At 40.3% G+C, this 13,132-nt stretch overlaps 1 protein-coding gene across 2 annotated transcripts in view; it reads right to left on the bottom strand.

The window, feature by feature from the left end:
* Positions 1-13,132, bottom strand: part of CPNE4 (copine 4) — a 250,984-nt gene that overhangs the window by 118,293 nt on the left and 119,559 nt on the right. For both annotated transcript variants that reach the window (XM_050915715.1, XM_050915716.1), the window contains exon 3: positions 4,279-4,458. In XM_050915715.1, the coding sequence (XP_050771672.1) occupies positions 4,279-4,458 (180 nt within the window). The remainder of the gene's footprint in view (positions 1-4,278; positions 4,459-13,132) is intronic.

Here is a 13,132-nt window from a genome sequence, read left to right as displayed (position 1 = left end):
GCTGCTATTACTCCCTCCCTTCCAAAGCAAGACCAGCTATGGCTAAGTCAACCCTGCTTTGTTTACTTTTGATTTGCCAATTCAGACTTTCTTTTGCCACTTGAAGGCTACTACAAGTATTTGTAAATGTTTCCACACGACATAGGAGTGAGGGTTCATTACGCCTCTGCTTTCCTCTGGTCTTGCCAGAGGTAGGCAAACCCTAGGGACAGGAAGCCATCTCTATTGTGAGGGTGGCAAAGCACTGGGACAAAGCCCAGAGAGGCTGTGAGATCTCCATCCTTGGAGACATTCAAAATGGGACTGGATAAGCCCCTGAGCAACCTGCTCTAATTTGTTTTGAGCAGCAGATTGAACTAGAGACTCCAGAGGTCCCTTCTGACTTAAATTACTTTATAATTTGAACAGGAAGATGTCTATGCTACCTCCTTGCATGGTATTTCAAGTAAATTGCACTAAACTTTCCCTCCAATTTCAGCTTTTCATTAGGCTCAGTTGAAACACACCCACTATTCTGTCACAATTTAGTCTCCACTCCTAGCCTCACACAGGTTTCTCAATCGTATCTTCCTCAAAGTTATTTCATGTGGGATGAAATTATCCAGACTCAGCCTTGAACTCAAGAATTAACAGATTTTGTCAGAACAAGGTGGTTGGATGCTCAAATTCTGATAAGAAATGTCTTCCAGGTAGGAATTCCGTGCACAGATACCTAAAATTAGGGTAAAAACTAGAAATGTTAACTTTGCTAGAATTCATCTGCTCTTTCTATAGCTATATTCCTAAACCAAGCCAAAGCCAAAGGTAAAATCAAAACAACTTTCTGGACAAAGGATGTTTCATGCTCTGTTGCATTTTAGAGGACAACACTGTTAAAAAAAAATGTCCCATAATTTCACAAATATGCTTCAGTTTTGGAATAATCTTTGCGAGGTTACAAGCACAACATGGTATAGTTTCCTTGCTTAAGTAGCTACCATATGACTGTAAAACTTAATTGTTAAAAAATGGTATTATTAGATATTAGTTTTATGCAGTTACTTAGAAATGAACTGTAAAATGAAAAATAATAACATATTTTAAAAATGCATAGTTTTTAATTATGCACCGTAACCTACCATTTAACAATGCCAGTTTATTTAAGTTATACAGCATGGACAGTTTAATTGGTTGGAGTATGGTACATTCTCTTGATGTAAAGTTCCCTAAGAAATTCCATTTCATAAACTGCATGTAATTGCAGACCATATTTTAAGATGATGCTACTAATTGAGGAAAATTTGTTTGCACTTTCAACTTTAGTACGTTCTCTAATATTTCAGGGCTTTTTTGATCAGACTATCATTCCAATTGTACAGAACATATTTGTTAACGTTCTGCAAACCGCCACGTTACCAGGACTCTCTGAAGAAGCTGGGAAACTGGAATGTAAAAAGAGCCTTTCTGAGTGGAAGGAACAGACTTTTAGTACTTAAAAACACACCAAAAAATTCCCCCCAAAAACCTTGCACTAAACCTCCTCCCGCTCAAACCGTTCAAGAGATAATCTGCTATTGTTTTATTTGAAAGGGCAACTTTTGAGCATGATGGACAAAACAAACTACCTTAAGGAAATGTCTCTAGTTAGCGCATTGACGTTTTCTTAATTACACTCAGCAGGTACCTATCCACAACCATTTGTTCTACTGTTTAAATACTGTGACATATGAAATGCCCATTGATGCATCTACTCTTCACATCCAGGTATAACTGACTGCATGCCAGGATGCTGCTAACCACAGTATTTACCAGTAGAGGCACAGGACTGGCTTGTCCTGGCAAGAGCAGTAGAAATAAATCTTGCTGAAAATCCAGTGGGATGTCACTAGACAGTGTATGTTCAGGATCTAACAGCCTACAAGTCACTGCCCTTATCACTCTCTTGGGACACAGGTTTATTACAGTATTTGGGAGGAGACTACCAATAATGGTACCTTCAGAAGGAATGCGTTTCTCCATCATTCACCAAGACCTCAAATTTCCAATAAGCTTGTATCTATCGGGTAGGCTACATGTAGGATTTGGACAGATCAGAAGAAAGAGAAAACTCACTTCTCTCTGTCAGCTTCCTGTATAACCATGCTATTGCCTTTCCCAGCATTTATTATTCCTACTAATTTTGTTTTAGGTAGGAGTATTACATGATTTGGGCAAAAATGCAGGTTTTTCTACACATCTAAATGATGATCTACAAACAGGTACAGGTAGCAGTGAATCTCTTATAGATCAACTATTACCTAGAAGAGAGCAATATAAGTTGGCACATTTATGGGGGGGGTGGGGAGGGAATCAGTCTTTCAGACTATGCCTAAAATACTACAGCCTTCCTGGATGTCTCAGATAAAACCTACTTGCAATGGGAAAGTGAATTGATAGGCAGGCACACACTCTCACACGAAATCATGTTTTATTCAGGCATTTAAGTGATGTAGAACAGCAAATTCATGTCAAAATTATCTCAAGAAAAGCCACGGCTCTATTATCATCATTAAAAAAATGCAGCAGTTACACCAAACAGCTAAGCATGAGTGTAAGCTCCATATGTACAGCCTGTGCTGCAGGATTTTCAACGCTGGAATCCTCATACTGGCTTTGCTTGGATGACAATTCCAGTGCTAACATTCTGGGGTTTTAAATCAGTTGAGGAATTATGTAAAGGCAAAAAACCAGAAGGAGGGGGGGAAAAAAACTCCACCAAAAAAGTCTAAATATGAGATCAGAGTCCTCAAGGCTACATTACCGTGAACAGATTTCACACTGTTGTTATTTTTTCTTGGTTACCATTAAAATTACACTGCAACCAACCCAGCTGTGTGCTATTTATAGAGATCAAATCATTATAAAGATGTTTATGCTACAGGCAGCAGCAATGACATTTTTTTCCCTTCATTTCCAAGCCAATTAAGCAAGAAGAACATTATAATAACTTTTTTCTTTGTTTCTCATTCTCCTTGGTGTTATAGGATAGCTTATTTTAATTGATTAAGGACACAAGAAGTCTGCCAAAAAGAACAGACTTTATAGTGCGCTGTAAATATCCTAAATACCAATATCTTCATATTGAGCTTTCAATTTAGTAAATACATCTATTTCATATTAACTCTCTCACTGAGAGGACTTTTCCTCTTTCAGCATGTTTGGCCCAATGGCTTTGGGAAGAAAAACAAAGGGATTCATGTGTGGTGGGGCTGAGGGAGCAACAACATAAGGTGAGAAAACAGGAAACAAAAGCTTTGCAGCATGTTCCATGCCAAGCTACCACGTTCAGGTTACAAACTTATGTGGAAGCACTGCAAAGGATAATCTAAATGAAAGCACTGCCTGGTCTCGTCACACAAGCTACCCCAGAATGGAGAGCAAACTTACACTGAGCTCAGTGCAACTGAGACCATCCTTGGAATTGCCATTATGGACAGAGGTGAGATCTGTGTCATGAGACCCTGCATAACAAAAAGTCTGCCAGTACGAAATAAACTGTGATACCTGGGATACTGTAGTGTGCTACCAGTCAGCAATATAGGAATTCACTGCAGACCTGGCTCTGACGACCTCTAGATATCGATCCTGTGGATAGGACTCATCACCCTTAAATTTAGTCATCTAAAAAGTTAGGTATCTACTCTAAGCCAGCTGTCTAGACTCTCTTGATAACTGATGGGGAAAGACAGGTATCTCCTGAAGACAATTTATCCTAATCTATGATGGGTGTCTCAGGTGGAATGAATCAACTGCTGAACTGTCTGTTTCTCTCCACTGAACTAAAGCTGGAAATCAGAAGAGTAACTTAGTCTAGACACCTAACTTTTGGATGACTGAGAGTCAGGGAAATGAATCCAACCCTATCTCTCTATTTGCCACATCACCAGGCACTACCCTATGCGAATAAAGTGTATTTGTAAGGGTTCCTTGGACTTGGAACTTGTTTTAAATCCCATATAACGTTAGGAACAATAACTTTCTCCCAAATCAGTCTATTTCTCAACACTGGTGTAATGAGCCTGGGCTCTTACTGTACAAGGCCAACCACTGATGCTGTTTCCTATAGCACTGGCTGACTTGAAGCTATACTACAGCAGTAAATCAAACCAGCAGCAGTACTTAATTATCCTGTTCAAAGCACCAATTAAGAATTTTGTCATGAATGACAAATCTCACCCATCAGTCATTTAACAAAGTGATATATTTCATATACATACAAAAGATGAGCAATGAGGGGGAAAAAATGGCGGCGATACCTACTTGTCCAAGAGTGCACTCCATGCCACCAAGAAAATCTGCTTCCTTCAGCCCATTGTGATTGCTGCTAATGTCATGGACTTCAAACCGCAACCGCTGCACCTCTTCAAAATAGAAGTCCACCGTGAACAGCTTGGAGAAGACGGGATTTATACAGGTTCGAATGACTTCTGTCCTGTCAACCTGCCAAATGGGAAAGAGGTCATATGAGTGGTTTCTCTTTCTACCAGTGACAGACTACAATGAGCTCCTCAAATACAGTTTGCTCATTTATCAGGACTGACAGCTGTGACTGTGGCCACGGACACTACCATTTGTATGGGCAGCAGCAGCTGCCATTTCTGTGCAGGGCTGGCCACATGCACAAGATAAGGCCAACTTCCCTTGCCTCTCCCTTCTAGCAAGTCTTTGGCAGATATTGGTAGGAACACAGGGCGCAGTCTGCAGCCTCCTTTGCAGGGTGAGCAATGACTGAGCCCCGTTGGGTATACTAGAGCAGTCAGGTGTCAGAGTCAGGAGCTGCGCACTGGCAAAATGACTGCCTTGTGCTAGACTAATACTGGGAAATTAACTATAGAATAACTATAGAATTTACATCTCCAGCAGTACCCATCCATCACTACAAAACAGCAGCAGAGCGATACAGTTTTATCAAACTAAACGGAAAAGCAAGCAAAAACCACAGTAATTACTCATTTTGGACAACTTGCATGATTAAGGAGTGGAGAACTGGATCCACAGCAAACAACTTTTCTTAAAAATATATCAATTTTTCCACCTCGCTAAGTTGCATTACAAGAATCTGATGGATTATATGCTGCTTATCCCTACTTCTGAGCCTTACAACTGCTAAAGAAACACCATCAAATCTAAATTGCTATTTCCTAAAAAAAGTGCTCATAGAGTACTTTCTAGTTCTCTTAAAATGTAGTACTTGGGTTTCCTATTTTTGGAGTAGGCCTTTGCTACTTTTCATTCTGATGCATTATTGGTGACACCGTAAGCAATGAAGCAATTTCCTTTTTTCCACTCTCTTTGCTCTGGCACAGGAAAAAAACTAATAATTCTGTAAGATTAAAGGAATTGATCCTAAAATGAAGTAGGACTTGGGCACATCAGTCACTAGGCAGGAGGCGGCTGGTGTGCCATGGAACAGACAAATTAAATTGCTCAGAGGAAGAGTCATGAGATCCTTTGTCTGATTCCTGATCAGGAACATCTGTTGTGCAAAAAATGACAGCCACTTGCTTCACTTTTCAGAGTTTATAATGCATTAGCCTTGCTAGTAGTTATCGGCAAGGACACAGAGTCAAGCAAATCAAAAGCAGGGGAAAAAAAAATGAGCAGTTCCTGGTAGCACAGATTTATTTTAGTGATCATCAAAGGTGTCAGATTGACAGCTCTAACAGCTGAAATCCTTTAGCTAATCATCAAACAGATGCTACCAGTCATAGAACAGATGCAAACCGGTGCTACCATTGCTGTCTTCTCACACAGCTGTGTCAATGTGCTCTGACTATGCCAAGACGAGACCATCACAGAAAGGAAAGCAGCCTTACTTACAAATTCAATTCTTCATCTCTTTGTTTAGACTAGCTAAAAATGATGGTTCTTATAACAGTGATGCAAAGCATAATAAGAATAACATAAGTGAGAAAGGATACCAGCTAACTTCATTCAGGTGCTTAGCCTATCTCAAAACTCTTTTGATCTCCACTTGCAATCAATGTGATTTGAAATCACCATTACTGCCACAACATGAAATATTCCATATTCAATATTCAGATGACCAGTCAGTTCAATGGGATGTCACTGAGATCTCTTCTAAGTGGAAAGTGATTCAATCCACTTGCAGAAGAGTGGTCATCTCATGAAATAGCAGATCAGAAGATCCATTAATCAAAACATTTAAATGATCAGTTTTAAACCTTTCTTCATAGCCACAGCAATCTCCTAAACTCATTCCTTGTAAGTGTATAAACTGTTAATTTAATGGCGTCATTTTAATTGCTTCATTGGTACGGCAGATCTCCTCAGGCAGTAACTGAAGTTTCTCTGTTATTGTTTCTCCTCATCTCTACTTTGCTGCTGGAATGTGGGGAAACGGTTCTCCACTGTGAAATGCAGCAAGATTTACACTTGTGCTCAACACAGGTTAAATACATGACTGTTCAAGGGAGTGAAGTGCCTGAAAATGGAGGCACAGGTCTGCACACAGGGACATTAAGAATTTCGGTCTCACATAGCGATAAGACACTGTTTGCTTTTTCCAGCCTATGATTGACTGACATCCTTCCCTTGATAGACACAGTACTGAAATATAGCCATTTCACTGAATTTCCCCAGTCTTCCCACATTATTGAGATGATACATCAAGCCAGCATGTCAGAGCATGGGATTACGTGAGAAAAATCTATATCGAAAGAAGAAATGCCAACAGCTCCACAAGCAATATAAAATTCTTCATGCCTCTCAGCAGTCAGCAGCATGCAATAGCATTAGCCCTATTAGTCTACCTTGTCTCCAGTCTGCTTTGTCAGCGTATTTCACAGTTACCCTACTCTTTGGCTAGAAAGTTTGGCGGGGTCCTCAGCATGGGAAGCCCAGCTCCATTCCCTCATTTTGATTACTGTGCCACAGGGCTAAGCACTGATAACCAGCTGGAGCGACTCATGACTAAGAAGCAGTGGTGAACAGAACAGTTCAATAAATTCACTAACGCTCATGGAACGCTCTAGGTTAAGAGATGTTTTATATAAACACAAGGTATAATCTCCATTTGACTTCTGCCACTTATTAGAGGCTGTTCTTTCTTGAGTATTCCTGCTCTCATATTCAATTGTAAAGCCTTAATGCTCTCTTTAGAAATGCTGGATGAGCGTGAAACCTTAACGAAAACTGGTGAGAATACTATTGCTAGGTGCAGTTTCACGCTAATAATCATCAAGGAGGTCATGATCTACAGTGCTGCACACACTTAAAAAAAAAAAGGCTCACTTGTTTTTGACCACAACAAATTATCCCAATATCTGCAGGACCTGTTTAATTTCAAGCAAAATCTGGTGTCATGTTCCATGCTAACCTGAAACACATGTCCATAGCAGTCCGACAAGATGTTGACCTCATGCCATATGTCCTTAATCCCATTGTCACCCAAAATCAGTAACAGCACTTCCACTTGCATGGATGATGAAGGCTCAAATGCTTAAAGAAAACACAGTTCGGCTTTGCCCAGCCTCATCAACTGAACATTTGGAAAGTTAGAACTTCTCAGCTTGAATGGTCTCCAAAACACAATGAAGACCACCCGCAACCACATTAAATCTCCGTTACTTTTGAGGAAGAGAGCTTTTAAGTCCAACAACAGCATGTTATAAGCAAGTGGAACTTACACTTTTGGTCTTGTTACAGAAAACATAGAACTCTTGGGCAATCTAATCCTGAAGGCCGGTAGATTTCTCAACAGGACATGGACAGGGGTCATGCCCGCAGCTTTAGGATTCGCTGATGCCTGACATATGAGCCATCTGTTATTTCTGGACTTCACTAGAACAAGGAATTTCTCCAATTTATTAAAGCAGAATGAATTTTCAAAAGAAACAATTGACAGCTATATGCACCTTTGAGCTGTGTCAACAGTTAAAATTGACCTTAAAAAGAGCAATGCTTCAGCTGACACCACAATCCGAACATCTGCTTCATGGTACAGCTTTACCTGTACTTTCCCTTCAAGGACAATTTATACAGAGAAAAGGACTTGCATCTTCACCTCCTGGGATGGACTCACGCCGCTTTCCCTCTTCATCTCTTTAGGCCCTTGTCACGCCACAGAAGATGGCACCCTGCTGAGCAGCCAGGATTACTTGGCAGGCCCATCTGGATGCAGCCACCCTGTGAGCTTCCCCTTGGGGAACTATGAATGACATACAAACACCAAAGTAGGCCTCCACAGCATAAAGTGCCATCTCAACAGCAGGAATTAAAATACAGAAAAGAAAAGGACTTCTTGCTTTGGGCCTTCTGAATCCTCTCATCAAACCCGGAGGAAGCTGGAAGCTGGGTTTCAAAGTTGTTTGCTCTCTGTACTGCTCACCGTGGATAGACAGTCAGCAGAAATGTTTGCCTGCTTTCCTGTTGACCCACCATTGCTGCTGAAGAACTGCAAAACCGTCTTTGCAGTCAGATAGCATCAAATTAAAGGAAGCTCAAAAGACAGATGAACAAATACTAAAATTCAGGCTTCTGATGCTGTTTGCATCTTTTGTCTGTGAGCTACTGAAAAGCAGTGAGCTTTGCAGAACTGTGATAAACACGGTAATTTCAGTGGGGAAACAATTCTTCATCCTAGCTAAAATTTCACTGACAAAGAAGTAATTCAACGGTTAAAGTATGGGCTGAGGATCTCCTCTCCATCTTCCACCATTAGTTGAAAAATGAAATTTGAAAAATGAAGTTGAGAAAAAAGAGCCAACCTGAGGGGGATTTTTTTTCTTCTTCTATCAAAATTAGATGAAGTATAAGCTATTGCATATACAAGAATGAACAAGAATTAGGTAGAAGCTTACCACCACCTGATATCTAAGGTTTTCAAGTGATAATAAACATAGCTTTCTCAGCATGCCCTTGGGAACCAGGGAAACGGAGAATTATCTGCAGGACCTGAAGCTCTGCACCTCAAGGCCACACTTCAGCATTCAGGACAAATCAGCTGTGTGGAGAACTCAAGTGTCCCACACAGATAACTGGTACCTATCCGCTCTTCACTGTATTTCTAGCAAACATGTAACTAGCACAAAAGCAACACATTTTCAGTGGTTGTTACTTGACATCTTTGAGGTGAAGAGCAGCCAAGAGTCAAAGGGCCATGGAGAATTCACTGTTTTCTCACCAAAAGGACAATTCTTTGGTGGAAATTTTAATCAGGCTCATGAAATAGCATGGCAATGCTATAGTCAATAATGATATAGCTGTCTCATGAACTAAGGAAAATCTTTGGTCTATAGAAGTATGGTCTGAAAATTTATACTGGTGCTGCATTTCCTTAAGTTTTTTTAAAAAACTAGTTGAAAAGCCATAAACATGCAAATTCCATTAAATAGAGAGCAGGTGCTGCTATTCAGCCCAAAGCATGCTTTTTGTGGCTGTTACATTTTTAGAAAGTTCTTAGACCAACAAATAAACCCACTGTTCCCTATACATTTTACAGGCCAACAAGGGAAAACCAACAGGCTGTATTTTCAGTAGAAGTCATTATAAAATGCTGATTAAATCTAGAAGAATCACATTTGTCAGCTGAGATGACAAAATTTACAGAGGTGAAGGGGTAGTATTATTTTTACGTCATCTGAATTTTAACAAGACTGAAAATTTCCATGATACAGTACTGTACATGAAAATTTGATACCAAGCAGAAAGCAATTTACACTTTGCTTGGCGGCTCCTGAGGAAGTTTATTAATAATTTTTTTTTTATTATTAACAGTGCTTTCACACCATCACATCTCTATCCCACAAATAAAAAGTCATTGCAAAGGTCACCATAATTTATGGCCCTTGTTTTCGGTTTAGTTGATGTTTGAAAACAGTGAAAAGAAACCAATAGGTCTTTAACTCTTTTTAGGCTGTAGAGCTTAAAGCTAAGCACAATCTTGTCAATGTCTGCAAAAACCTTTTGGCTGCAGGTTGGCTGGAAGAGAAGCATTTAATGTGAACGGTCTGGAAATTATCTGCAAGTAGTTGCTTTTATTTATGTAATATAAATATTAGATAGCTTGTAAACCTCCAAGTCACAACCATGAAGACCTGCTTTCACGCACTGGAAAAACTAGTACATAGAAACAGCCCAGGCCTCAAGGGGCTCCAGTCTAAACAATTGGAATTACAGTAACACAAGCATTATTATTTCTTAGTTGAAAAGTTCTTCATTAAGAAAGCCCACCGCTCTGTTCAGGGCCACTGACTGTCCTCTGCTTAATTACTTTTACTTTCTCAGTTACTTTTCATTGCTCTGAAGCAGGAAACAGATAATTTATAACATATACTATGCATAAATTCTTCGAGAAGTTCCTGGATGGAGTTTGCTTTATATGCTCATAGCTTTGAAAAGAAGAGAGAAATATAATTGTTGATAGCTATTTGCATATAGTTTATCTCATCCACTCAGAAACAAAATACGATATAGTTACAATAGCCACTGCATAGACAGGCACTCAGTATTTGCACTCAAGGACCTATACTGATCCTGGGCAGACTCCCAGCCAGTACAGATTTCAGAGTCTCATCTGAACAACCCCAAGCTCTCACAGTTAGAAAACCTGCAAAAAACTGTGGGTGCAATACAGTGCTAACTACTAGTGGCAGGCAAATCGTGGTAACATTATTCAGGAGCTGAACAGGGAGATCGTTTCAGCTGGGATGGGAAAAAGTGATGCTCAATCCCCAGTATGAAGAAAGCAGGACCTAAACTGGTTGGGAACCCTTGTGCCAAGGGACTCTCCACTTTTCTGGAACAAAAGACCTCTCTGGGGAAGCTACAACGCTCCCCTTTAGCTTTAGGACCATGTGCAGTTGTCGTCATTGACCTCCTTGGTAAGCCTCCAGGCTTTCTAGGTTGCGTAAAGATACTGGAAAATACAAAGGTATCCCTCCCACTCACTGTCATTTAGGAAAGCTCAGATATGAGAGAAAAAAAGCAAGTGCTCAACTAATGCATTAATGTGTAGTCACACTGTCCCTGAATGCACTAGATAACCACTTTTAGTTTAATCTCCTCTGGAAAGAAATACTTTCATTTCATTCAAATAGTTCTGAGAGTTAGAGGACACCAAGTCTTCTCAGCCTAATGTCATGAAACCCAAACCGTTTCGGCTGGAGTGATAATTTTTAGTCACTGTATAGACTGCAATGAAAGCAAACAGATTAAATGGTACTTTGTTGGGAGAATTGCATGTAATCCCCTTGGATATCTAACTGCTTTCCTGATAACATTGCTGCTGGGACTCCATCTGCATTTGTCAGTGCTGGGAGACCTGTTCTGCCATGATTCTGTGACAGTTTTAGTTGGATGACATTGACACAATCTGGGTAGATTCTGACCCACTATTTCCTACCAACAATATTTTAAAAAACCCCTCCCAAATAAAAAAATAAAAAGCACGTAAAATATTAAAAACACAATATAAAAATATTAAATATGCACATGTTAGCATTAATGTTAATTAATTTATATTAATATATTAATGCATAATATTAAAATGCTTAAAATATGAAATCACACTTAAAATATTTTTTACATTTTTGTTACAAAGGACTAAAAGGCTAATTTGGCCTAGTGGTAAACGGCAAAGCATCTAATATATACACACCCAGTAAAAAACTACACCTAGCACGTGTGGTTGTATCACAGGGGATGAGTCATACCTGTTGTGTCCCTACAAGTACAGAGATGGTCAGGCATTTTCCAGGGAAAGAGTGTCACTGGAACATGAACTTAGGTTAAACAAGAAGTTTGGAGGCTTTGTCAGCCACAGAGGTTTGATGAAACTTTTGCCTGGAAAGGTTTGAAAATCACCCCGCTGCTCCTCCTGGACATCAGAGGTTCAGACCAAGGTCTCTGCTCTGTCTGATTCAGACCAGAAATGCTAACTTTGGTCCCTCACACCACTGGAGACCATCTTAGCCACCAGGCTACTGGCTATTTCACAGGGCTCCCTCTGTGTTCTGTTTTCTATAAATTGTAAAATACTCACTGTCCCAGAGAAACAGATTGCAACCATGTCCCACCACATGGCTTCACCTTTCCTGACCGTAAGAAATGCCTTAAAATGACACATACAGTCGTCAGTTTGCTTGACACATGAATGCAGTGCCATAGCGCCGGTGGCATGGGAATGCTGGCCGACCCCCAACACCAGTGCCGGTCCCACCACATGGTGCATAAGGCCAGGAAGGGTCACCAGGACCCCAGCACAGCAGTGCCTCTGGGTCATGCTGTGCTCGTGTAAAAGTGAGAAAGTGAGCCCCAACTGCCAAATGTATGAGAATAACGTTGATAACACACTGATGTTTTGAGTTGTTGCTAAGTCATGTTTATACTAAGTCAAGGATTTTGCAGCTTCTCATGCCCAGCCAGCAAGAAGGCTGAAAGGGCGCAAGAAGCTGGGAGGGGACACAGCCAGGACAGCTAACCCAAACTGGCCAAAGGAATATTCCATACCATATGATGTCATGCCCAGTATGTGAACTGGGGGGAGTTGGCCAGAAGGGGCGGACCGCTGCTCAGGAACTAACTGGGCATCGGTCAGCGAGTGGCATTGTGCATCACTTGTTTTGTATATTCTAATTCTTTTAGTATTATTATTGTCATTTTTTATTATTATTATTATTATTATTATTATTATTTTCTTCCTTTCTGTCCTATTAAACTCTCTTTATCTCAACCCACGATTTTTTTTTTTTTTCTTCGATTCTCTCCCCCATCCTACTGGGTGGGGGGAGTGAGCGAGTGGCTGCGTGGTGCTTAGTTGTCAGCTGGGGTTAAACCACGACAGTGTTGTAGTGCCAGCCCATTCAAACAAAAGTGCAGATGTTTGCTGCTGTTGAACCGCAATTAAGCCTGCAAAGAGGCCTTTAGAAGAGTGCGTGGCGGCACAGGATTGATCAGGAGAGAAATTTGGCATCATACCATTTCTCAGAAACTTACAGGTAATTGAGAATAGAGAAAAATTAAGTGATGGGATAAACCTTTGCTCACTGAATATCAGTGGGACTGCATTATACTAAGTAGGAAATCTACACTACTTCAGTAATTTGCTCTTTAATTAACTGACTATAAATAGTGATTTGATAATTTATTTATA

The sequence above is a fragment of the Gymnogyps californianus genome, chromosome 2, assembly GCF_018139145.2.
Source record: "Gymnogyps californianus isolate 813 chromosome 2, ASM1813914v2, whole genome shotgun sequence".
NCBI classification, from domain to species: Eukaryota; Metazoa; Chordata; class Aves; order Accipitriformes; family Cathartidae; genus Gymnogyps; species Gymnogyps californianus.
The sequence above is the reverse complement of the archived record's forward strand: the minus strand, read 5'-3'. Positions and strand labels throughout refer to the sequence as shown.